Source organism: Tiliqua scincoides, chromosome 10 (genome assembly GCF_035046505.1).
Source record: "Tiliqua scincoides isolate rTilSci1 chromosome 10, rTilSci1.hap2, whole genome shotgun sequence".
Classification (NCBI taxonomy): domain Eukaryota; kingdom Metazoa; phylum Chordata; class Lepidosauria; order Squamata; family Scincidae; genus Tiliqua; species Tiliqua scincoides.
The window spans coordinates 18,779,711-18,806,857 of record NC_089830.1 but is presented as its reverse complement, the minus strand read 5'-3'; the positions used below and the strand labels follow the sequence as shown (position 1 = coordinate 18,806,857).

The 27,147-nt window shown below is 42.8% G+C and overlaps 1 protein-coding gene across 5 annotated transcripts in view; it reads left to right on the top strand.

Annotated features, from left to right (window-relative positions):
• The window catches only part of EYA3 (EYA transcriptional coactivator and phosphatase 3), a 63,622-nt gene that overhangs the window by 23,476 nt on the left and 12,999 nt on the right, over nucleotides 1-27,147 (top strand). Inside the window, exons 2-9 of one of the 5 annotated variants that reach the window (XM_066638289.1) lie at nucleotides 1,424-1,522; nucleotides 6,708-6,751; nucleotides 7,954-8,033; nucleotides 9,410-9,476; nucleotides 10,242-10,384; nucleotides 12,263-12,400; nucleotides 23,480-23,565; nucleotides 25,848-26,031. In XM_066638289.1, the coding sequence (XP_066494386.1) occupies nucleotides 1,490-1,522; nucleotides 6,708-6,751; nucleotides 7,954-8,033; nucleotides 9,410-9,476; nucleotides 10,242-10,384; nucleotides 12,263-12,400; nucleotides 23,480-23,565; nucleotides 25,848-26,031 (775 nt within the window). In that variant the 5' untranslated portion in view covers nucleotides 1,424-1,489. Of the gene's footprint in view, nucleotides 1-1,423; nucleotides 1,523-6,707; nucleotides 6,752-7,953; nucleotides 8,034-9,409; nucleotides 9,477-10,241; nucleotides 10,385-12,262; nucleotides 12,401-23,479; nucleotides 23,566-25,847; nucleotides 26,032-27,147 lie in introns of those variants that run through there. The other 4 variants (XM_066638290.1, XM_066638291.1, XM_066638292.1 and 1 more) reach the window with 4 other exon arrangements.

Here is a 27,147-nt window from a genome sequence, read left to right as displayed (position 1 = left end):
TGACCTATGGTTTCATTGTTTGTGAATAGTGTGCTGAGCTTTCTTGTTTTTGGAATTATTTTTGTTCTGTTTTAATGGGTGCTGTTAATGTTCAGCGTAGGAACACAATCTGGATCTGATTGGAAGTTGTGCTGATGCTTCTAAGGGGCCAAAAGGCATGAAGGCAACAGCCCCTTTTGTATTCAAAGATATCCTGCCTTTGAACATGGAAATTCGCTAACAGTAACTGATAGACATATGTGTAGAGAATAGGGCTGATTTCCCTTTATACACCTATTTAAACCAGTGGCCATTATTGTGTCTTGTGACAGTGAGTTTGTTAAATTAATCTTACATTGTATTAAGAGAACTATTTTGTGTTTGTTTTGTTTACAGTGTTTCCCAAACTTTTTAGCATTGGGACTCACCTAAAAACCTGGTTTCACTTTACCAACCTGCTCAAGCCTCTGTGGCTATAATGGCAATTGGGTGGCAGTGCTCCTCCCAAGTAAGAGGTTGTTTAACCCTTGCTGCACATAGCCTAATCAGTTCTGTCAGTTTTGTGAACCACCAAAATTTGGGTCGTGACCCACTGGTGGGCTACAGTCCCACAGTTTGGGAACCACTGTTTTAGTAGACATCTTATTTGACTGGAAAGACACCTTTTAAATTTTTTTGTGTTTTTTAAATCTATGACCATGCTCCCGAGAGGATCATGGATGCACATGGTTGTGTTGCTGGCTGGTTTTTCCTTCTGCCAGCTGTCTCTTGTACCTATGGCTGAGGCGCAGAGATCCCTCAATCCTTGACCACTGCTTTTTGGGGGGAAACCAGAAGTTCCTGCTGGAAGGGAACAGTTGAACACAGTGTGTATATATTTGTGTACACAGTGTTTGGATCTTGACCATCCTTTTTTTTCATTTTAAACAGCAAATGTGGTAGCAAACCATTTTGCACAAAAGAACATTGCATTGTTAACTTTTTGTGTTTATGCTTCCATGCGCGCATGTGTGTGACGGTTATATAAGTGTTCTAAATTTTATAGATTGTATCGTTGCATTGACTGACGTAGGAGTCAGGACGTTATCATTTTCATATAAATCTGGTAATCCAGAAGTAGTCTTACAACTGCTGAAGACACGTTGCCCCTGGAAGTACCGAATTGGTTAGCTTCTGCAGCAACTGAACAGCCAGCGTAATGCTGTGGGAGCAAGCCACGTGCCGCGGGGTGCACACATGCGCATGGCCTCATTATCTTGCCCTGTCTATTGTATATTGGGGCTTAGAGATAAATCTTTGCTCCCCCCCTAGTAAGTGGCAGTGGTCGCTATTTTGGAGAAACCCAGGTATGTTTAGAAAGCTGCAGATTAGGACCATGCTCACTGATAGCCTCAAGAAAAGCCCAGCCAAAAATACATAAAGCGCTGACCACCTTTTTTTGCAGGGTCTGAAGACAGCAGAAGAAGGCAGACATTCTCCCCATTGGAGCCTTTTGAAAAGAGTTGCATCCATGGACGAGGTACAAGACTTGGCAGAACAGCCGGTGAGTATGCATGAAGACAAGGGAACAAGTCATCCATAACTGTATTTTGGTCTTGCACCTGAATTTGAGGCAAGTCTTCTAGACGATGGGATGTTGATTTTCTGTCTGATTTTGAAGGAGCAGGCAACAGCCGCGTTAAAGAGAATTTTGACCTGATCTGGGACCGGCAGTCCATCGAGATACTTGTAAAGTTGTATAGTACATTCAAAGCATTTTTGTACCTTTGTAGGGAAAAACATTGCATATAAAATTTCTAGATGCTGCTTACGCTTTAGACCTTATAGCTAGAGGTGTTTGTTTCCGGTGATTAAGATAGGATTTCAGCCTGAGTCTTACTGAACTCAGTGAGCTTACTTCTGATTAAAGTAAAGAATACAATTTTCAAATACCTCTTCTTATAACTCGCTAGCTTAAATTTTCTGTGCTGTATCATTGCAGGAAAGCCAAGTTTTAAATTTTAAGCATCTGCAATTTTATTATAATTTATATTTTTTCACATTTTTATACCACCCTTCCTTCAAGGAATTCAAGACTGTATATATAGTTCCTTGTCTCCTTTTATCCTCACAACAAACCTGTGAGGCTAGTCTGAGGGATAGTGGCTGGCTTGATTGAGAAAAGCGCAACTTGCTGAATACGAAAAGCTGGAATTATGGCTGGTCATTTTTTGTATTAACGAGGCTGGACAAAACTGTTGATTGAAATAAAATGTTAAATGTAAATACTCATTACTGCTCTCTTGATGCATTATTAAGAAAACAACATTTTGTGTGCGTGTGTTTGCTTTTTGAAGCAGGGCCAGATTTGTTAAAAGTTCTTAGCTTTTGCATGTAATTAAACTGGAGCAGGGCTGTTTTCTAGCCCATGATAATGATCTTCACTTTAATTCAGTGCGGGTTAAGCGAGTGGGACTTACAGGTTGGATGGCATCCACACTGGATGCTGAAATAATAGCTGATAGCATTCCGCAACCTTGAACCCATCAGGTACCGTCAAGGTACTGATCCTTGACAGATGGCAGTTCAGAACTCAGATACATGGATTTTTTTTAAACGGTTGAGTCTTCTGTGAAGACCAACCTTCCTCCAGTGTCCAAATGTGGAGTTTGTAGGCCGCTAGCGAAAGTCCTTACCTTCTGGGTGAGCTAATTCCCAGAAAGAGCCGGTGCAATCAGTCAAGCTTTGTTCCAGATTATACGGAGTCTCGTAAATTAAGCTCCACATCTCAAATTGTGTTTCGAAGCAGGTAGTGGGCGCATGAGTTCTATTGCACTTCTCTTAGTGTTCAGAAGCCTGGTACATATTAAAGTTTTTTTTGTTTTTTGTTTTCAGAAGATCCTTGTGCTTTTCTTTTAGCACCGAGAAAGAGAGAGACACTGATTAAGAAAATAGGCAGTTCCATCACAGCTCTTTTCTAATTTGCCTGGATATAACTGTGGAAATTCTATCTATCCATAATTTTTTATTTTTCTAATAGATACAAACCTCGACCTTCAATCAGTTAACCTCCTGTATGGTCATATTAGAGCAGGGGTGCTCAAACCCTGGCCCGGGGGCCACTTGCGGCCCTCGAGGCCTCTCAATGCGGCCCTCAGGGAGCCCCCAGTCTCCAATGAGCCTCTGGCCCTCCGGAGATTTGTTGGAGCCCACACTGGCCCGACGCAACTGCTCTCAGCGTGAGGGTGACTGTTTGACCTCTCGAGTGAGCTGTGGGATGAGGGCTTCCTCCACTGCTTGCTGTTTCACATCTGTGATGCAGTAGCGGCAGCAAAGGAAAGGTCAGTCTTGCTTTGTGCAGGGCCTTTTACAGGCCTTGAGCTATTTCAAGAACTTCAATCATTCATATAAGTGCATCTTTAATATAGTCATTTATGTAAACTTATGTAAATGTATTCAAATTTTAAATGTAAATTCTTTTTTCCCCCCGGCCCCCAACACAGTGTCAGAGAGATGATGTGGCCCTCCTGCCAAAAACTTTGGACACCCCTGTATTAGAGCAAGAGCAGTGTTGCTGTATATCTGTGAATCTTTGTTAAATACAACCTGCATAATATCTCTCTTAAATTATTAGAGGTTCAGACACACGGAGCAATATTTTAAAGTGGGGGGAAGGCAGCTTTTTGTTCACAGGAGAAATGTCCTGAATCTTGACTGAGCAATGTGGTTTCCTCTTTTGGTGTTTAGGGGTTTGGCTCAGTTATAAGACAACCAAGATATTTTAGATTTGAATCCAAGACACTAAAAAAGTGTCCACTAAGCTTCCTTTCTTTGGATGCAACTTATGGCGTTTTTCCTACATGGAAAGAGGAGCTGCATAGGAACTACTATGAATATGGTCGTGTAACCCCATGTAAATGTCTGTTTTGCCACAGCAGCTTCCATACAACAAAGTGGACTAATGCAGTGGTTCTCAAACTGGTGGGTCATGACCCACCAGTTCGTGTAACACTTCCACCGTCCCTTTAAGGGTCGGGGGAAGGGGAGGGAGGCAGCGTTGCAATCCCCAGGATCGTGTTCACAGAAGGCTCAACCCTTTAAAAAAAATCCATGCATCTGAGTTCTGAACTGCCACCTGTCAAGGATCAGTACCTTGACAGTACCTGATGGGTTCAAGGTCGCGCCCTGCACAGCGCTCCCCAATGCTTGGAATCTGCAAAAGAAGTGGGCGCAAAGCACCTCCTGCAAAATGGAAGTGCTTTGCGCCCGCTTCTTTTGCAGGTTCAAAGCATCGGGGAGCACTCCTGCAGCCTGCAGCAGCCCAGCATCATGCAAAGTAAGGCACAAGCACCCCGTTGTCCCCCTTAGCAACGCGATCGCGTTGCTGCCCTAGCCCCTCCCAGACAAGAACTTACTGAGGGAGTAAAGCTCGCTCAAAGTTTGAGAAACCCTGGACTAATGGCTTCCTTTGCTTTTCCTTCATTATAGCAGCTTTACTCATTCACAGTAGAGCAGGCATTTTGCATCTTGAGAACTTGGCATTGAAACCATTCTTGATTCATCCCAGAGCAGGATGAATTTAAAAAAAAAAATTAATTGGATTTAATAAAGGAATAAATGAGATTCAGTTATTTCCAAAAATTTCTCTTTAAAGTGATCTGGTTAAAATTAAATCTAAACTGAAGCATATTAAACTTGCCCTTATGGGCAAGTATTGTTGTATTGTTAAATCTTGGGATGTATTGTTAAATCTTGGGCTGTGTGGGTAACCCCTTTCTCTGTATGCAAGGATTGGTGATTAAGAGTTTCCTTTTATGGTTTGCAACAAATATACAAATTGTGGTTTGTGTGGTTGGCACAAATCATAGTCTGCTGGGTTTGGACAAAATGGTGAAGCTCAGTAGTCATTTTTTATTATTTTTCTGACCTTTTAGTAAACTTGCAGTATCCAGATGCAAGGGAAGGCACCAGGATGCAATTCTCTGGTTGTCTTGTATGCTCCCTAATGCATCTGGTGGGCCACTGTGAGATACAGGAAGCTGGACTGGTTGGGTCTTTGACCTGATCCAGAAGAGTTCTTCTTATGTTTGCCATAAAAAGTCACAAACATGATACTGCAAGTTTACTAAAAAGTCAGATTAATTGTAAAAAAAACTACTGCCCAGTCCTTACTAACTTTCCAGCACCAGTGCAGCCAGACCAATGGGGCATGTGCTGCATTCTGCAGTTGGGGGGGGGGCAGTCACTGAGGCTTCCTCAAGATAAGGGAATGTTTTGGCTGTATCAGCACTGGAAAGTTGGTTAGGATTGGGCTGTAAAGCTTCAGTGCTATACATGCTTACCTGGGTGTGAGTCCCATTGAACTCAGTGGAGCTTACTTCTGTGTAGATATTCATAGGGTTGTGCTGTAAGTCCTGTTAACTCTTAAAACAGCATTAAAACAGCATGAAGCAAACTGAGCACATTTAAAAAAAAACAACATGGCTTAGGCTTATGTTTCACGTAAGCTGTTAGACCAGGGGTATCAAATTCATTTCACAGAGTCGGCCAAACATCTTTCATGATGCCTGCTGAGGGCCAGAAGTGATGTCATTGAGCAGAAAGTAATGTCATTAAGCAGATCATGACCAAAAATAAGAACTTTTATGTGGGGCTACTTGAATTGGAGCCAGTGATTTTTGCTGATGCAAATATGAGCAGCACATGTAAGGCTGCAGGCCCGGGGTGTGGGGATTAGGATTTGGCCTGCACTGGCACAGCTGATCCCTCCTGGGCCTTATCTGCCTCCCAATCTGCCCTCTCCTGCCCAAAAAGCCTCTCTACCTCTGGTCAGTCCTTCTGCCACCCTCTCCCACCTACCTCACTGACCTGTCTGGGCCAGCGCAAACCTTCTGGGTCTGGGCTCTGAGAGCAGATGTGAACCTCCATGCTGGGCTAACCAACTCAAGAGTAGTTGAGAACGTGCTTTACAGCATAATTCACAGCACTCCTGGGCTGGCACAGGGGATCTGTGCCGGCCGATATTGCACTTAGGATTGCGCTCTGAGATACATGTTCAGTTATGTCCTGGTTATTAAGCTCCGCATAAGTTTAATGGGTTAATTTGCAGAAGAGTGGAATTTGAGGAAGAAGGCCTGTAATAATCTAGTAACTTCTACCAGTGGCCATTTCTGTTTTGACTGAAGAATGGATGAAGACTGCAACCTCTTCCAGCTCCCAGCCTGGATTTGGAGGAACTGTGCCTTTATCTCAGTGTTCCAAATTAAAGATTAGATGATATCAGCTCCATTTATTGACATAGTAACCCACACATCATAATTTAATGGAACTCCATCAATACTAAACATTGTTATTTCAGACAGATGGCTATCATTAAAGCTTAGTTGGTTCTTGCAATGGTTTGCCATTGTGTTATGTGGACTTAGGAAGCTGGATCCTGAGCAGATGGTAAACAGAAGCAAAAAAGCAAACAAAAAAACTGATCCATAGTTTACCGGTTGTTTATTTGGTAGCTCAAACCATGATGTGTGTTGTTAATTGTGATGGGCACAAACCATGATTACATATTGCATCTGACTCTAGCTGCTGTATATCCAGAGTTGTTTTCTTGTAAAACTTTGTGATTCATGTACTATTTGTTCATGGTGAGACAAATACAGCTATATTTACTTCCAGCGGCATGGAGCCCAGTCTTTGGAAACTGGAGTTATGATACTTGACTAACCTTTGCATTTTACATGTCCCTGCAGATGAAGAAAGCCAAGATGCAGGAGTCGGATGAACAGATGTTACAGTAGGTGATACTTGAATTTATTATTCGGAAACGCCCATCAAATGTTTGTCTTTTGTGTACAGCAGCTCCCCTATTTATGAACATTCCACTTAAGAACTTTTGAACAGACAAACATGTCTGGCCATATGTCCATTATCTTACAACCATTCAGAGCAATGGTTGTAAGTTCAACCGCTGCATAACAGATGGCGTTAGTGCTCATTCCCAGCATTCCTGAACATTCCTACTACCATTGTTAGCCCAGTAAAGACCTATAACACCTATGTAGCGTAGGTGTACAGGTGGGACCTTGGTATCCATGGGGGAGCCGTTCTTGCCCCCCGATACTGAAAACCATGGATACGCAAATCCGTGGTTTGGAGCCCCTTAAACCCTCCAAAGAAGACTAGAGCTATGCTCTGGTTGCCTCCGGAGGGCTTTCTGAAGTCTGGAGAGGCTGCTTGCGTCGGCCTCTGGGGGCTTCAGAATGCCACCTAGAGGTAAAAAATTGCTACTTCCTGTCTACTTCCTATATAAAATCTGTAGATAAGTGGGCCCAGCCTTCACTGTAAATACATTTTTTTGTATTTTGCATGTTTGCTACTGAAAATTGTGATATTAGCCTTAGGAATAGACCCCTGGAACGTAATGTGTCTGTAAGTAGGGGAGCTTCTGTAATTTGTCAGAGAACAAACAGGGCATGAAAATAAGCAGCTGTCCAGAGCATTGAAAAGCCCAGGCTAAAAGCTTGCCTCCTGACACCAGTTGTGACTGCTCTCAGATTCAATGGCCGAAGAGGGCATTGTAAACAATTGCTTTGCACTGCAGTGCAGTGTGAGCTGCAAACAGATGCAGTTATTTTTTTTCCTCTTTAGAGTGAGATAAGTGTGTGATGATTTACTCTAAATTTGTTGTTTAGCTACTGATATTCTTAAGTGGATTTGTTTTTTTTAAAAAAGGCACTAAAAACAATTCTGTCTTTCAGAGTTCTAATGTTTTTGCGTGCATTTGTTTCATGCACACACATTTTTTAAAAAACGTATGCATATGCAGCCCTTATGCTGCTTTTTGCCTCTGGTGCATTAGGAAGGTAAGAACAATAATGGGTTCTTTGGTGTATTGTGAGGTTGTGGAGGGTGGGCTTCAGCCATTCCAATGACAGACCGTGCTTCTGTAATACAAAGGCTTCATCACCACTTCTGTGTCGGTCTTGATCCTTTCAGGCAAGCAAACAATGCAGACAGTAGTGATCAGAAAGCCGAATCCTCTGGCCTTGGCTCAGACCTGCCCATGTCCAGTGAAAGTAAGTGTTTTTTTTACCCTTGTAGCTGGAAAGAATGACAAAGTATTCCATGCACCTATATTGCGTATCCAGCTGTTGAAACTAGTGCTTGATTGCAGGCATGGGCTTCCTTAGTTATTTTTAGAGGCTACAGGGAGCCTTGATTTGGTCTCGGTTGGAGTGGGGGAAATCAAGGGATAGGGCTAAACCTCCACACTGCTGCTCTGCTTTCCTCTGCTGTGGGTGTCAGAGGTCTTGGACCAGCAGCTGTGCTTGTGTCCTTATTGCTGAACATTCCCCATTTGAAAATCTTCAAAACTTGGAATAAATCTGCAAACATTAAGAAAAAATCTCTGTTTCAATAATTTCATCCAGATATTGTCCACCGGAATCCACACTGCTCTGAACACAACAGCTGTGCATAGCTAACACACTCACAACCCAATCCTGAGCTGCTCGGAGCACGGGGCTGCTGCAGTATCCAACATGCCCTGGCAGCTGCCACCATCTCTTGGGGAGAAGGGGACTTTCATCCCCTTCCCCCCAAGTAAGGGAAGTAGTCCCATAGTGGGGCTACTCAGTTCTGTGGTGACTCTTGAGCTGGTGCAGAACTGAAGAGTCCTGTGTTGGACCGCCCAGCCCGACATGAGGCTCAGGATGCAGTGGAGTGGAGCTGTGCTGGTCCCGCCACATCCTTCCCCTGCCACACCTCCTCCCTGCCCTCCCACACCCTGGAACGCCTCCCCCCACTCACCACTCTGCTGCCCTGTGGTGCAGGCAACTGCTGGGTGGCGGAACATGGACCCAGTGCTGGAGCTGGCCCAGCGCAGTCTCACAGTGGGCTAGCTCCAGTGCTGGGTCCGCGGTGAGGGCGTGCAAACGTGCCTTACGGTGTGGTTGTGACAGTATGTGCTGGCGCTGAGCCAGTGTGCACTGTTCAGGATTGGGCCCTTGGTTCCCAATCAATTCCTTCCATCTCTGGGCAGGCCTAGTGCTACTAGATACCTTCAGGACAAGCAGATAGCTTCTCCTCCAGCTAGCCAGATGAGTCCACTCAGTTCCCAAGCAGCTCTTTCTCTGCAGCTAACACAAGCTGGGGGCTGGGATGAAGTTCTCCATAGAGGCTACTTGCTGGGTGTTTGTCACCCTCCTTGTACTTTGGGAAGGTCTGAGAGAAGGGCCATGTTCTGCCCTAGCAGAGTGCCGCCTCCACGAAATGGGTGAGTTCCCAGCAGTGTGGGTCCCAAGCAATGCCCTAGTTGGGGGCAGGAGAAGCAGCGACCGGGGTGACGAATTGATCCACACCTGTGGATACCACAGCTAGCACAATGTTTTGTGGTGTTAACTTGGTAAAAGATCACTCTGACTAATTTGCCAATTATTTATACTTTTTGCAGTTATGCCATGCACTGATTACATCTCAAGGTCATCAAATGAATATACCTCACAGATGTATTCTGCAAAGTAAGTTGAAAAAGTTCAGCATAGTCAGTTGTCTGTTTCTCCAGAGCATTCAAGCTTTTGGGTGGGCGGGGCAGCGGCGCAACAGTAGACAAAGCGATGTTTCATTTTAATGCCGTTTCCATTCATCATGCACCATTTGCTTTCAATTTCATATAGCGCCATTTGTCCATGTTGCCACCAAAGGGGGATGGTCTCTTTGTTAAAAGAGATCAAAGCAGAGAAGACCGTTGTTGCTGCAAGTCAAACTCAGCAATGGGATTTGATCGTCTCCTTTGTACAGTGGTTCTCAAACTTTTTAGCACTGGGACCCATTTTTTAGAATGACAGTGTCAGGATCCACCAGAAGTGATGTAATGGCTGGAAGTGACATCATCAAGCAGGAAATTTTTTAACAATCCTAGGCTGCAATCCTATCCACACCCAGGAGTAAGCCCAATTGACTATCATTGTTAAGAACATATACACAGCAGCCTGTTTAGAGTACAGATCTGTCACATTTCCCCAAAAGCAGTCACATAGCATGGTAGTATCAAATCTAGTATATTAAAAATAAAATACTGAAATGAATGGGGACCCACCTGAAATTGGCTCATGACCCACCTAGTGGGTCCCGATCCACAGTTTGAAGAAAACTGCTTTAGTACATCTTGGCCTTCCTGACTCAGCAATTTTCTAGTCAGCCTTAGCATTCCTGAATGATTTAAACAATGTTTATTGGATTAAATCCCTAAATGATGATGAGTATGTGTTTTGTTTTGTTTTTAGGCCATATGCACATATCCTTTCTGTACCCGTGTCAGAAACGATGGCCTCTTACTCTGGCCAGACTCAATACCAAGCACTGCAACAGTCACAGACGTATGCTGTTTATCCTCAGACGACCCAAGCCTACGGACTACCTCCTTTTGGTGAGCCAGAGCCCTTGCAGTACATGCCATTTTGTAACCTGGAAACCGTGTTAGTATCATAAACAGGCATATCGCCCAGGTTTCTGGAAAGGCTGTATAAGAAGTTGTATTTTGTCCAGTGTTGAGCGTGGAAACAATGCATTTCTGAAGTTGTGTAACATTTTAACTTTTTTGTGGGGGTCTGTGTTCTGTCTTAGCACTTTATCTGGGTGGATTACCAAGATGGTCACAGAGATATTTATGATGACTCGATGGCAATTTCCAGAAATTACCCTTGTGCAGTACCTTTGGTTTCAGTGGGCCTGTGTACTGCCTGCCTCAAGAAGGGCCCTTAGCTCAGTGGTGGATCTTGTGTTGCAGAGGCAGAAGGTCCCAGGTTCAATCCCCTGCATCTCCATGTGGACATTGTAGAACTGGATGGACCAATGGCATAATGCTCAAATGAAGGCACGGTCATGCATTACTTGCTATAGTACTCCCCTATTTGAGGAGGCATCTTTTCATGGTTCTTTTTCTTTTGTTAAAATAAACCACTGTACTTGTTTTATGAAGCGTCTTTCAGAGTTCTAGGAGGTCATGTGGTTGTGTCTATAACCATAGACCTCAGGCTCTGGTGCAAACTTCAGTCCCTCCTACAGAATCTGAGGGCCCAATTATCTCCACTTTTCCAGCACTGATGCCAGCAATGCATCCTGTGGTGGTGGGGGCAGTCACAGAAGCCTCCTCAGGGTAAGGGAATATTTGCTCCCCTACCTGGGGGCTGCATTGAGGCTGCCTCAGTGCTGGAAAGTTGTGTAGAGTTGGACACTTTTATTGAAATTGTTTCTCCTCTGTGTTCTTGATGAGAACAATTAGGAAAGATCTTGTTGTCATATTTTATTATGTTAAATTCTCAGTTCTTTTTTATAAAAAATAAGTGGCTCAGATTTTGCTACAGAACAAAAACGGCAGATGAATAGCATATTTATAAACATAGCAAAAGCCCTACTGGATCAGGTCCAAGCATTTAGTCCAGCATGCTGTTTCCTACAGCGGCAGACCAGCTGTTCCAGGAAGCCCACAAGCAGGAGAAAATGGCAGACTTTTTTCCCCACCTTTGCTCCCCTACAGTGGTATACTGCCACGGAGATCAGAGGGGGTGCATAGTCATTGCAGCTAGGTTCTAAGCATTCCTCCCGCTTTCCATACTTTATCTTGGGCTCATGACTTTTCACAGAGATGGGCTTGAGGGGTGTGTGTGTGTGTGTGTGTGTGTGTGTGTGTGTGTGTGTTTCATTTAAATGTATATGTTGAACGCTGTTTATCTTTCATCATGTTATGTACTTGGCATAAATGTAAGACCTTGGATACATTATGCAATGATTTTCAGTTGCATCAGAAATTGTGTTTCTCCCCATCCTGAGGGAACTGTGCTAGAGAACCAATTCATTTGTTTTTAGGAAGCAGGCAGCTGCTTGTAAGATTGACTTCCACACAAATGAGTCCTGTAATGGTGTACAAAAACCCACAGTAACTCAGAGGACAATGATCAATTTCTTGGCACCAGCCTAATAATTGCTTCCAGCAAAAAGTACCAGCAATTTGCTTTTATCAAAAAGGGCCAGCACATTTTTTTTTCTGGAAGGGCAGAGAAATAAACTTTATTTCCTTTTTATCCTCCCCCCTCTTATGTGTCCTTCATTTTCCTCTTTGCTTTTTCTCTAGGCTTGTATCTCAATACTTGCACCTGGAAACTTAACAATTGTATACGTATGTTTAGGCTGTGGTGTCTTCTTCCCCCCCCACCTGTAGACACAGTCAAAATGATATCTGTGGGCCCAGCATATGGCTTGACCACGGCCAATTTTGTTTGTAACTGGTGCGATTTATCTGATTCAGGTGCACTGTGGCCAGGTATGAAACCTGAGAGTGGTTTAATTCAGACTCCATCTCCAAGTCAGCACAGTGTTCTTACCTGCACTACAGGGTTAACCACAAGCCAATCCAGCCCAGCACATTATTCCTATCCTATTCAAGGTAAAAGTGAGCATGGTTTTGTTTTTTTAAATCTACGTACCTCTCCCCGTAACCGAGTTGAGACACCATGAAGAGACCCGCACGTTTACTCCCACATCTTTGGCCTGTGCATGATCGTATTTTGTGAGGCATGCTCCCCTTCTACCCCTGTTCTTACTCCATAGCTTGCCTGCCTCTTGAATGTTTGGCCCAGATCTGTCTACACCCAGGTCAAGTTAGTGTGCTGTGCTTTTGAACTCTCCTGGAGGCTGAGAAGAAACTGTTTGGGAAGAACAGAGTGCGTCACAAAGTCCGATGCATGTCAGTCTTGAGCATGCGCATGTTTGACTCCTAACCACTCCGGGATTAAGTTACAAAAGTGCATAGAGATTGATGGTATCGGCCATCAGCTATTATGTGTCGGCAAAGGTTCCTTCCTAGGCTTTAGAGTGAGGGGAATGAGTCTGCTGCCTTCATCAATGTTTCCAGATTATTTATTTTTGAAAGATGTTGGCCCCACCTTTCACTCAAAGACACCCAGCAGCTTGCACCTGGTTAAAAATAATGTTTGGGGGAGTGGACATGGTTGGTGGCATGTTTTTTTGTGCAGAAAGTCCCAGGCTCCAAGTTTGGTACGTCCAAGGAGGGCTGGGGAAAGTCCCATGTCTAGAGATCTGTTGCCAGCCAGCATGCATACTACTGCATTAGATGAGACAGTAATCTGACTCTGTGTAAGACAGCTTTGTATGTTTAGTATAAAGACTGCCCAGCAACCCTTGCTCCTTTGCCATTGGAAAAGGACATCCTATCACCTCTGCAGTCACAGGTTGGAGCAGAATTCTGCTGGGCGAGAAGAGGCAAAGCAGGCTTCTTGAGGCTGCAGTGGCTGGGGGGGGGTAGCTGGTTTTCTCTTTGCTGTGGGATTCTCCCTGGGCGGGAGGAGAAGAAGCAAGAAAAGTGAGCCTTCCTGTCAAAAACTTTCTGGATTAATGGATGACAGCATCGTGCTCTCACAATGGCTCTTTGGTTGCGGTGCCTTATTAGGAAGCAGGGAAAACTGGTCCTTGGGCAAAACTAAACTTCTCTGGAAATGAGCTGGCAGGACATGCTAACAATTGAAATTGAAGGAATGGCAAACTGGCCTCCAGAGCTCAGACGCAGGTCGGTGTTGATTACTTTACTAGAATAATTGCCTCCAACCTCACATTCAAGCAGATGGCATTTTGCCACCCTGACAACACTGAGAGTCAGGGTGGTGGAGTGGTTAGGGTATTGGAATAGAAACAGATGGACCCAGCTGTTTGAGTGACCTTGGCATTCTGGCACTGAGGCCAGGAAGGGCAAGATATAAATGTAACTGAAACAATAAGTCAGGAGTTCCCATTCTCTGTAGTGGGTTGCGATGCTCCTGGTTGTGCTGGAGTCCCAGTGACCACTCTACATGTTTTTGCGGGCCTCAGAATGGCCCTCAGAAGCCTCCAGAAGCCACTTCCAAGTTTTCAGAAGCAAACTGGAAGTGGCTTCCCAAAACCAGAAGTGGCTTACAGAGGCTTTTGAGGGCCATTCTGAGACCCACAGAGGCCTGTACTGTGGGTCACTGGGACGGAAGAGGCCTACAGAAGCTCTGCTAAGTCAGGGGGCTTCTGGAACAGCTACTGTTTAGAGCCAAACCAGCGCAAGGGTGGACGGAAGGGACCAGATTGTGACCCACTGTTCTTGGGGCCCACACTCTGGGAAGTGCTGCATTGAGTCAATCCAGGTGTTCTTTACATCTTGGTTGAGGAGAGCCAACGTGTCTGAGTTTCCCTGGAGTGTATCTGCCTTGCTCTCAAGTGTTTGCAGCAAGAAATGATGAACCCAGGGAGAGCTCCCCATGATTGCAACTCTGGAATATTCCAAGGCTTCAGTCTGGCAAAAACTTGGCTGGCATTGCAGGAAAATCTAGAGGTGTAAAATTTCCCAAAATTTTGAAGCTCAGAAAAAACCCCAGTTTTTTCCCAGTTTTTTCCAGAAAAAAACAGACATTTTCAGAAAAATTGAAAAAAAATGCTACATTAGCACTTTTTTCTTTTCCAGATTGAAAGTCATTCTGTTACTTTTGAAACATAAAATATGACTATGGACAATTTGACTTGGCATAAAATTATCACAACTAGCATATTAAAAATATAGTGTATCCAAACAATTATTACAAACAGAATTGACTTTTTAAATATTATTTATTTGTAATTGTAACAAATGGAGCAACAATCTCCTGAACTGTTTACTAGTTTATGTGGAACAGACAAAAGCCTCCACAAAACAATTTTTAAAAATCCAGAAATAGCAATTATTCATATTTCCTCTCCACAGTATTAAATTAAAAAAACAAACCCATTCTCATAAAAAGAATTGAAGAGGAGGGAAGTGTATGGAAGGGAGTGGAACTAAGTTTCAATGAATGGACATGAAATTTAATCAGAATCATTTTCTGAGCTGCAATGATCAGTATTACCGCAGATACCCGCCTATAAGTCGATCCCACAGATAAGTCGAGGGCAGCTTTTGAGCCAACAATCATGGAATTTTCTATGACCCTCGGATAAGTCAGGGGGGTGTCGGACTATAGTTTTGTCTGATTTTACTCGAGGCCAGATCCTGAAAAATAACCCACCACTAATTGTTACCTAAGAACTGTAGACTCTAATTTATTAAAAACATAGTAAAAGATCATAAGATACCTTTTTATTCTTTTTGGATTCTGGTCATCATTTTTGTAAGCACTATCAGAGTAAGTGCACTGTAAACAACATACCAGTAAAACAGTGGCTCCCAACCTGGTATTCATGTACTCCCAGGGACACTCAACAGGACCTTTAGGGGTACTTGAAAAAGAATGGAATAATGGTAGAAAAAGGCAGGTCATGCTCCAGCATGCCTTGCAAGACAGGAATGCCTTGCAAGGACCAGCAAGACAGGAAGGGAGGTAGCTAGTTGGCTGTGAAAGCCCCACCAATAGCTAGTTTTTGGTCATCAATTCATATATGAACCAGTGATTGAAAACCAGCACAATAAAAAAACTGAAACATAATATGGAAAGTGATCAATCACCCAGAATTTCTCAGCACACTTCTGGTGCAAAACAGTGCAAAGGCAGAGTCTTCTGTTCTTCAAACAGATAAAAAGCGAAAACACTGTGATAAATGCATGAAGTCTGGGCTTTCATATAGAGGAGCTGGTGCTGCAGCTACTCTGTTGTGTCTGTCATTATCAGAGTTATTATGGACTTCTAAAAACTGAAGGTTTGCCCAGATTGAAACAAACTTCTCTACCCTTTCACATGTCAGTTTATTTCTTGATTTAGTGTGTTTCCAAACATAGACCAGATTCTTTCACATGCTGCAGAAGATGGAGGAATCTGAAGAAGGTGAGAAGCAAGAGGCTGTGTTGTGCAAAGACCTTGCCACCATGTTGCAGGAGAAATACCTTGGGCAGAATCCCAGGTTGCATTCCTGGACCAAATCCCTGAAGATGTTCTGTATTCTGCAACATTTGAAAGTACCTTCCCAACCTCAAGTCCTCAATGTGATGCTTGTTTTGTAATCCAGTCAAATGCAGTCACCGTGCTATCATCACTTATATTTCTACCTTTGAATCTTGGATCCGGCAGATTTGCAGCAGCATGAATTGGATGGCAACAACATTCTTACCTTTTAAAAAATAAAATCTTTCACTTTACTTTCTTCTCTAGTTGTAAATGGAGATATACTGAGATTTTCAAAAACAGTTGTTTTTATCTTGGTCATTAGATAAGGAATTTCTGACAAAAGTGCACTATCTCATTCAGATGCAGTGATTGCTGCAGCAGTTGGCTTTAGAATCTTCAGGGAATTTTGCAGCTGAGCCCAGAAGACATCCTGATCAAGAACAGTGTTTCTTACACTCCTGGGTACTTTTCTTCAACTATTCTTCAACTATTACTTCAACTATTACTGTTTCTTGAAGAGCTTCTTTGTTTTTAGTAAACTTTCAAAGGAGATCACCACTCCAGCCCACCGAGTTTTACTACAGAGCTTCAGTGTCACTATTTTATTCATTGCTTTTTTCCCCTACTTGCTTCTTCTTGGAAACAGCAGCTACAATATGAGTACCTTTTACATGTTTTATAACTTCTTTTGCTCATCTATAGATCATTTGAAGGGTGTCCAGTTTCATAATATCATTAAGAAGCAAGTTTAGCCCATAAGATGCACATCCTATTGCAGTAATATGTGGAGACTTATCTATTATGATCTCCCTTGCTGTTTTCACATTGCTGGCATTGTCAGTCAGCAAAGCAAATACTTTACCACTCCCAATTTTCTGTAGGACTTCACATATTTTACAGCTGATATACTCTGCAGTATGTCTGTTGTCTCCTGTTTCAATGCTTTTGTAAAAAATGGGTTGAGATGTTGTTATAACAAAATTTATAATTCCTTCTCTCACATTTGTCCATCCATCTGTAAGTAGTGCAAGACACAGTGCTTCATTAATTTTTCCTTGTACAGATTCCATTACACGTTCGTATTCCGACTCCAAAAGAGGCTTGCTCAAAGAATGTCTGCTGGGCAAATGGTATGATGGTCTTAGTCATTCCTGCCAGCTTCCTGCCAGTATGTATTTTCAATTATTGAAAATGGTGTTCCAGAAGAATATATTGCTCTTGCAAGAACTTGATCAATTTTTTTCCTGATCGTCAGGTGTCATCTTGTCTACAAATGAAGTTATTGAATAATTTTTGGATGCAGCTGTCTTCAGTATCTGTTTACTTGAAGATGCTGCTGATGGGACAACATTTTGTGTTGCTGCTGATGTTACAGATGGAGTAGAAAGAGGACTTCTTAAACTAGAACGCTGAGAAAAACTATGTGCATTTTCATCATTGTGGTCCTCTTCACTTAGATCCGTGAGGGATTTTTTAATATCTACACTTGTTACATACAAGAATGTGTTTTGTCATCCTGGTTGCATTTGGAAATGCATATTTCATCTGACAATATTTCCAAATCACATTTTTCTTCTCAGAAGTAATGTGAAAATGCCTCCATATGCTAAATGTTGGTCTCACCATTTTTCTGAGGGGAGTAGGAAAGAAAAATAATTTAATGGCTAGTTTGCAAGAAGACACTAATCTATGGTTGTGGGTGGGGGAAGTAAAGAACCAGATCAGTAGTAATTAAATTATTATTTACCCAAAGGTTATAAAGATAAACTAATGTAGCTAAATGATTCAGTTTTCTGGAATCAGATAAATGTAAACTCTTACCTTTTTAAATTAAGTTTATACTTTTCAGATCCTTTTTGTTGCTCTATTTTCTTCCAATACTTTGAGGCCTTGTGAAGAGGACAGAACAGCACCAAACATACTCACCCACGTGCAAAAACAAAACCTTTTTCTTTTCTTGTGACAATAGCAGCACCTCCTAAAGGAAGAAATGCATCTTGTTCTTGCATTGGAGAGTTCAGTTTGTAAGTCTTGCCTCACAAACCTTATAGAATTCTTTGAAAAGGTCAACAGGCATGTGGATGCGGGAGAACCCGTGGACATTATATATCTGGACTTTCAGAAGGCATTTGACACGGTCCCTCACCAAAGGCTACTGAAAAAACTCCACAGTCAGGGAATTAGAGGACAGGTCCTCTCGTGGATTGAGAACTGGTTGGAGGCTAGGAAGCAGAGAGTGGGTGTCAATGGGCAATTTTCACAATGGAGAGAGGTGAAAAGCGGTGTGCCCCAAGGGACCTGGGACCTGTGTCCTGGGACCAGTGCTTTTCAACCTCTTCATAAATGACCTGGAGACAGGGTTGAGCAGTGAAGTGGCTAAGTTTGCAGATGACACCAAACTTTTCCGAGTGGTAAAGACCAGAAGTGATTGTGAGGAGCTCCAGAAGGATCTCTCCAGACTGGCAGAATGGGCAGCAAAATGGCAGATGCGCTTCAATGTCAGTAAGTGTAAAGTCATGCACATTGGGGCAAAAAATCAAAGCTTTAGATATAGGCTGATGGGTTCTGAGCTGTCTGTGACAGATCAGGAGAGAGATCTTGGGGTGGTGGTGGACAGGTCGATGAAAGTGTCGACCCAATGTGCGGCGGCAGTGAAGAAGGCCAATTCTATGCTTGGGATCATTAGGAAGGGTATTGAGAACAAAACGGCTAGTATTATAATGCCGTTGTACAAATCGATGGTAAGGCCACACCTGGAGTATTGTGTCCAGTTCTGGTCGCCACATCTCAAAAAAGACATAGTGGAAATGGAAAAGGTGCAAAAGAGAGCGACTAAGCTGATTACGGGGCTGGGGCACCTTCCTTATGAGGAAAGGCTACGGCGTTTGGGCCTCTTCAGCCTAGAAAAGAGACGCCTGAGGGGGGACATGATTGAGACATACAAAATTATGCAGGGGATGGACAGAGTGGATAGGGAGATGCTCTTTACACTCTCACATAATACCAGAACCAGGGGACATCCACTAAAATTGAGTGTTGGGCGGGTTAGGACAGACAAAAGAAAATATTTCTTTACTCAGCGCGTGGTCGGTCTGTGGAACTCCTTACCACAGGATGTGGTGCTGGCGTCTAGCCTAGATGCCTTTAAAAGGGGATTGGACAAGTTTCTGGAGGAAAAATCCATTATGGGGTACAAGCCATGATGTGTATGTGCAACCTCCTGATTTTAGGAATGGGTTAAGTCAGAATGCCAGATGTAGGGGAGGGCACCAGGATGAGGTCTCTTGTTGTCTGGTGTGCTCCCTGGGGCATTTGGTGGGCCGCTGTGAGATACAGGAAGCTGGACTAGATGGGCCTATGGCCTGATCCAGTGGGGCTGTTCTTATGTTCTTATGTTCTAACCTAGGACTTGCTTGTCCTCAGTGCACAGAAATTAGAATACCATACATATTTGGTATTGTATGATACCATACACATTTTTTAGAAATGATTTGGAAAATATTTGAATACCTTGTCTTAAAATATTTTATTCTTCATGTTAAAATAAAACATTCCATAATCAATTATTTTTTCCTTTTTCTTTTTTCAATTTTTCGGAAAAAAACAAAAAAGACTTCAGGAAAAAAAATGGGGGGAAAACAGGCTTTTTCTGAATTTTTCCGGTTTTTTTTCTGGGCCTTCACATCTCTAGGCAAAACCCATAGGGTGAGAGCAAGACTATTTCAGGTATGCCATTGACAGAGACAGGGCAGAGTATAATAATATCTCATACCTGAATAATTTTAATTATTATAATTAAATTATTATAATTATATAATAATTAATTTTGGAAGAATTACTTTTCTGGGTGTCTTTGACACATGATTCAGTGTGTGAAAACCCATGAATGGTAAGTTCATCTGTGTCACTCAGTCAATGTTTGATTTGCTGAAAACCAAAAGTCATTGCAATTGAATAGGACAAAGGGGTCAGGTGAACATAGGACAGTAAAATACAAGTGGGTTTCACCCCAACAAAAGCAAGGTGTGTGATAAAAATTAAAATCAGTAAATCGGTTGTAAACGAGGAACCCTGGCATCATTCCTGAAAAGATTGTGTTATGCCAAGTGTTTCTGTTGCAGTAGATTAAACATACTTGTCTCTGTTTTCTCGGTTGCCACTGTGTACAGATATATCTCCTAGGTTAGCAGTTTTCAAACTGTGGGTCCAGGATCCAACAGTTGTTCCTGACCCAATTTTTGGTGGTTCATGAAACTGACAGCGCAGATTAAGCTATGTGCATCAAGGGTTAATTTAAACAAGCTGCTATTGGGGGGGGAGCACTACTGCCCAATCACTATTGTAGCCACACCCCTTGGCGTTTGTAAATCAGTCAGCAGCCTCTGGGCCTCTAAAAAGTTTGAGAACCACTGATCTAGGTAAAATATCAGCACCAACAAGCAAAGAAGACTTATCCTTGCTAACTGCACAAAGAGGTGTTTTTCGGAGTGGTGTTTCACCAAGAGGAGAGCAATGGTCCCTGCTCCTCCCAGCACACTATCCCTCCCAGTGGCTGCTTACTTGTGTCTCCCTTGTATTTTTTGGGAACCTTTGGGGGCAGAGAACTAGCTTCTCATTTTTCTGTTGTGTAAACCACTTTGAGGATGCATTGTTGTTGTTAAGAAATAAATATTCTAAATAATAGTAATGGGTAATTCCAGTAACAGCCCTGTCTCCTCAATGCGTTGTCTCGTCCTCTTTGAAAGCCACCTGTGCTAGTGTCCGTCACTGTATTTGGTTAGCATGAATTCCATAAATTCATTGGGTAAGTTGGGGGGGGGGGCAGGATGAAGAATGTATGTCCCAAATATCTTAATAGTCAGTAACCTTGTACCATGATAAAGCTGCTGGTCTTATTCTATGAAGAATAACCAGATATTGTACAGATGGGCAAAGTGATATCATTTCTGTATCATGTAGAAATTGCACTTTGTTTTGCAGTTCATCTAGTTGGGTATAATAACCTCCACTTTGTAAATGGTAACATACAGTGTTAATCTATCCCCAGTCTGAATCCTCAGGTTTCATAGGCTTTTTGCTTATTTCATTTTATGCGTGTGCCTCTTTTGAAACCAACAGTAGGGAAGCATCATCTTAAGTAGCCTAGTTACAAATATGTAACTGCCTCCAGAAAGAGGGAAAGCAGGACTCTGGCACATCAGGTGGTCTGATGTTGTCTTAAAACGTATTGCAGTGTGCTAATTTCAGAAGCTCACTTCTCACTGAGTAGGGCTTGGTGAAACGCTCCCCCAAAGGCAACATAAAAATGGAGAGGTGTACATCTCAAGGTCGAAGTAATTGTTCCACCATGTTATCTGTTGCCGTGAGGTCCAACGCAGACTGGGGCTTACCAAGTAAGCCCCCTGCCCCCCAAAAAGACCAGCTAGGAGCACAGTTAGCAAAGAGAGCTATGGCCAGGCAACTGGAGTGCTGTCTACTTGAAAAAATGCATTCCACCACCCATATCACCTGCCATAAAGTGGAGTATGTCAACTTTTGGGGACTAACTTGACTCTTTTCTACATCAGTTACATTAAGAACTGAAAACGTCGAGTAATAATAATAATAATAATAATAAAACTTTATTTCTATCCCGCCCTTCTCCCCAAAGAGACCCAAGTTATCTCCAAGGCAATAAGCCCAGCTTTAATCGTTCTCTTCTTATTGCTCATCAGGCTGTCTCTAATAAAATTAAGACACATTGGCTCGAAAACTTCCTGGAAGTGCTTCAAATGATGAGCCTGATTTCCTAGAATTAAGTCATGTTATACTGCATTTGAAGTGCCCCACCCGATTTGTGGGATTAAATTGTTTGCTTCATTAAGATCCTCTGTGGCATTCATGTGAGCACGTCATGTGTTCAGCCAACGGGCAAAATGTTTAATATTTAGGTTATTGGCAGGGGGTAGTGGACCTGGTTATTTAGGTGCTTGGCCAAGTTATTCTTACTAGGTTGTGTTAAAGAAGTTAGTTGTAGTTGAATCCCATGGAAATTAATAGGACAACTTAGTCATGGCTCACTTGCCTTGTTGATTTCAGTGGTGCTTTGTCACAGTACATTTCTTTGGATGCTTGTCATTCTTGAGATGGTCACCCAATCAAAGAAGTCTTAGCTGATCATCAAAATATTTGTAATCAGCTCTGCACGTATTTGCTTATTACTAAGGGCACGCTTTTTTGTTCTAGGATTTTGCAGGTAAACAGGATGTCTCAAGAAAATTTGCACACACTTTATAATGTCAAATTGATTAAGCTGTAATTCACGCACATACTGCATATTGTGTAAACAGAACCAGTTACTTGACCATGTTAATGAATGAATTAGTTAGTGAATTAGACCAAGTACTCGAAATGTTCTTCATTGGCATCTATACGTCACTGGCATCTATACATAATTGACTAAGGGATCCGCAGTCATCCACCAGCGTGTGTGCTAGGATGGTTCCCCACATCTCTTTGGTTGCTTCCCTTAGATCAGGGGTCTCCAAACTATGACCCAGGGACCACATCCAGCCCGCCACAAGATTTTATCTGGCCCTCAGCAGTTTAAAATATTTTTTCCCAACTGCATGGTTGGAAAGTTAACATGTGCAGTTCTGTCTACTGCACTCTCTTCCATATGGCCAGAGAGGTGTCGGCCTGGTTAACCCTCATATTCATATGCTTTAGGATCCTCAAACCATAATTATTCAATGTTAGCCTCACCGCTGTGGATAAATTGGGTTTCAGCATGTTGACTTTACAACAATGCTGTAAAGCGGTTGTGGTGAGGAAATAATAATAATAATTAATCAGTCTTAATATACCACCTTTCTTGGTCATCAGATTTCTTCTCAGACTTTAATCCAAGGCAATTAACACAGGCAGCTGTAATTAGTCATACTGGTAGTATTTGTACGCAGCTTAACCCGTTTTTGCCCAGCCCACAGGTGTACACATTTGGTCCTGTTGCGTTTATGCAACACTGGGCAGAAATGGCTTAAGTTGTAGCTTCTTGCAATTATGGAGGGACCAAATCTTTTAAAGATCTAGGAGAACATACAAGCAATCATTTTTTAAAAAAAAATAAGGGCCCTCTTGGCACTATGTAACAAAGAGGCAGTCATGAAGGTATTAAAAGTACTGGTGGGACCTCTTTATCTGCCGGTTTGGCATGCACAGATTTGATGCAGCATGGATGCCGAACCCACGCTGGAGGGCCTTACCTGATCTCCCATACGTGACCAGAAGCACCTTCTGGTTGCCTCTGAGGGGGGCTAGCTTTTTGAGGCCCTGTGAGACCACACGCTTCTGGTTATGTCCGGAGGTCCTCTGATGGCCCCCACTCGCTGATTCCATTATCCAAGGGTTTCGGTATCTGCAGGGGGTCCAGGAAGGGATCCTCCACGGATACCGAGGGCCAACCTATAGTCCAGTCTATTCTGTTTCTTTCACTGCTTTTGCAAGCTCTTCCGCCTTGATTAAGGAAAGCACCTCTGAAACCAAGAAGCCTGGAAATCCCATTCTCCTCCCTGCCAAATAGAATTATATTCGACTTCTTCCCTTGTGCTTTTCCTGAAATGCATTAACACATAGCCATCCTTTGATTTTTGCAGCTTCAAGTACCAATGCCAACTCAGTTTCCATCTCCTCAGCTGCTGTCAGTATTTCAGCCTCAGCAGTAGCCAGCATATCACAACAGGTACATCTTCCTCCCATAGACATAAGCCTGCATGAAACTTCTTTTATTCCATGGCATGCCAGGTCCTGGGTTAGCTTCTTCTGTTGAAGTGTCTCTACTATTTTTCTGGCTGCATGCCCTGAGATGAAATATCTGAGAACCCTTTGCTAGACTTTTTGGGGTTGATGCTCTTCTGTGTTATTAGTTGTGTGTTTCAGATACTGAGTGGAACCTAGGCTTTGAAAGTGCAAGTGATACAATAAAAGAGAGCATGTTTGCTGCATGGCGGGGTATGGTGGGGAATAGCCTTGTATCTGGAATGTATAAAGCTGGTTCCTGGGAAAATCTTACTAGAGTTCATTCTTAACTTTACCACTATTTCCCCTTATAACCCTTTATAACCTTCTCTGAACTGTTATATGACTTTAAGCCTCCGGTTTTCGGAACCTGGTTTATATAAATTGCAAGCCATGATGAGTCTGTTCTGGAGAAGGTCCTAGAAAATGTATGACTTGATAGTTGACTTACAGCCCAATCCTATCCACACTTTCCTGGGAGTAAGCCCCATTGACTCTAATGGGACTTACTTCTGAGCAGACATGCATAAGATTGGGCTGTTAGGCTCTACTGAGTACTCAATTCTAGTAGGTAACCAGATGAACCTATCTAGATATATCACCTTTAATTCATCCATTTTAAGCCAGACCATGTGCCTCAATTATTCTATTCATTTTTATTTTGCTCCTTTATTTTGCAAAAGAGAGAGGCAAGGGCCACCCCTCTGATCACATAAAATCTTACTTTAGCCTCTGTTGACATGCCTACAGGCCTTGTCTATATGCTCTGCAGCCATGACTTTTAAAAAAAGAAAACTTGCCTTACAAAAAAAAAAAGATAATGCTAAGTTCTCAGGAATCCCAGTTCTGCAGCAGTAGCATATTCTGTGCTCTTTTGGTACTTCCAATTGCAGTATGAGCACATCCCTATTTATATAGATCCCTGTAAGCAAGAAGTAAAGTGTACATATATGATCAGACCCAGTTAGGGACATTGAATATTATCAAGTTAAACAGAATGTAGAAATTGCTGATTAACAGCAAATACGTCCTCTTCCTTTTCCCATTTTGTCTTAACTTCTCTAAGTTGATTGTGTTTATCTTCTTCTCGAAGTTCCTTGTCAGGCCTGATACAATTCAGCATATTTTTAAATGAAGGACAGGGAGTGAGGTTCTGCAAGCTGACTCCTGTACTAGGCTTGGCAACTCTTTAAGTTCAGCCCCCGAGTTTCAGCATCCTTTTGTACAGACTTTTGCATTTCCAATGTAGCGAGAAGCATTATGTGAAGTAGAAGGTCATCCTTAACACATGTACCCTGTTCTTGTAGCTTCTTTCACATAGGGATTTCCTGTTTCACTTTTCTTTGTAGTGTGCAGACAAGTAAATTGAGTGCCCTTTTCATTACAATGAACAGGGGCCACCAGGTTAGGCAAAGCCCTGTGCACATGCTGGATTGCTGAAAAGTCTGATTTGGGGGAGGGGGGCTGCACAGAATATAGAGCTAATAGCCATTAATCCAGTTTTGTACAAAACCAATGGTGTATTTTGGTTCCATCTGGCTTGTTGCAATTTTGTTCCGTTTACAAGCAGATGAAACTCTGCTGAAAAAATTGTGTTTACATTTTCTTCAATGTCTAGTGACTTTTTTTTTAACATGAGCATATTTTTTAACCTTAGTATCAGTACTTATGTCTTGTCTTTCCTGAGCATCGTGCAAGCTGGCTAATGACAATGACAGACACAATAAAATTTAAAAAGAGGAAACGGCTCAGCCCCCCGCCCCACCAGCTTCTCTTTCTTGCATCATGTCTGTCTTGTGTAGTTCTTGGTGCCAACATGTTGCTGTTGCCTTCTTCATCCTGCTTGTAGGTGTCCTGGGGGCATCTGGTCGGCCTCTGTGGAAACAATGCTGGGTGAGGAAGTCCTGTGGGGTGGATCCAGCAGAGTTTTTCTTAGGCCCGTATCCCCCTGCTTCTGCTAGTTTATCCAAAAGGCTGCATCTTGACTGAGAACTTGGGACATGTATCCCCTTTTCTTTTTTGATCCAATTTCTCACTGTAAAGTCCTTCTTTACTCTGAAACAAATAATGAAACCTAGCCAAGGGGTTGTCTGCAGGATAACAGAGATTCTGATGACTTATGGAATTGGGCCTCAGAGCCTTTTTCAGTATTCCGGGGAACTGTGGAGAGTTTGTTCATTTTCTTCTGTGTTGTTCCTTGCCCTCTTTGATTCTTACTTTTAATAGGAGTATCCTACGTACACAATCCTTGGCCAAAGTCAGTACCAGCCATATTACTCAAGTTCTAGCTTTGGAGTAATAGCACCAGCAGACAGCAACACAGAGAGTACCACGTTAGCACCTACTACGTATTCTTCTGAAAAATCAAATGCCATGGTGCCTACTCAGACGGCTCAGAGACATTCCTCTGGTAATGACTACGATGGGGAAGGGGCAAGTTTCAAAATCCTTCTGTGTGTTCTTCCTGCTTGTATAGAATTCCTAGGAACCGTGTGTTTGGGGCCGTGGTCTGTTTATGTGTGTATGTTGAACTTGACTGTGTAACCAGGATTCTTCCTGTGTAACCAGGATATCATTTTGTCTAATGCATCTTCCTTTTGTCCATGTGAAATGAATTTTGCAGACTTTCTTTCTCTACTTACACATCCACCCTCCCACCATCTTTCACTTTGTGCTTCATGCTGTTGGGGGGGGGGGGAAGGGGGGTGTTGCAGGTTGTGCAATTTATTGCTCTGTTATGTGGATGAGAGGGCATGTCAGATAACCCATTCCAAGGTTGACCAAGCTGGGAGTGGGGAGGGAGGTTGAGGTTTGTGTACCTTTGGAATTGAAGGGGAGGAGCTGTGTCTCATAAAGAGCAACCTCCAAGATTCCTGTGCTTCCCCTTCACATGGAGACCTGTCCTCCTTAAGCCTGTGTAGAGACAATTGTAGTGGTGCTACACTTGCTAAGGGGAGTGGTGCTGAAGTGACAGAGAACATACATCCTGAGAAAAAGTTAGCCCCACTAGATATTGTCAGATAAAGGACATTTTCCTAGAAGTGTAACACTTTGTGGTCCTGTTTTGTATATTTGATGAACTGTATGATGGGGCAGGGGGTTACAACATTTAATTTTTTTTTATAAATAGCAACTTGTCTAAGGCAGGAAGAAAGTTCCTTATGGTGCTTAGTTGCACAAGTAGCAGTCTTGATTTGCTGCTGGTTCATTACTGAAGTCTATTGTATTTTTTTAATCATTTTTCTTTGTTCATTAGTCTTTGCAGTTGTTCACAGCACAACAAAGTCCACAGTAAAAATTGTACAATGGAAACGGGCAGCCTAATCCTAACATTGCCTTTCGCCAGTGCAGGCCCCCTGTGCCGGCTCTCAGTACTGCAAACATGCCATAAGGCACACTTGTGCTGACTTGAGAGCCAGCACAAGGAAATGTGCCAGCCTGCTGGTGCCAGATCCTGCAACCGTGTCAGCTGACACAGCTAGGATTGTGCCGGGCAGTGAAGGGGATGGGAGAAGGTGGCAGGAGA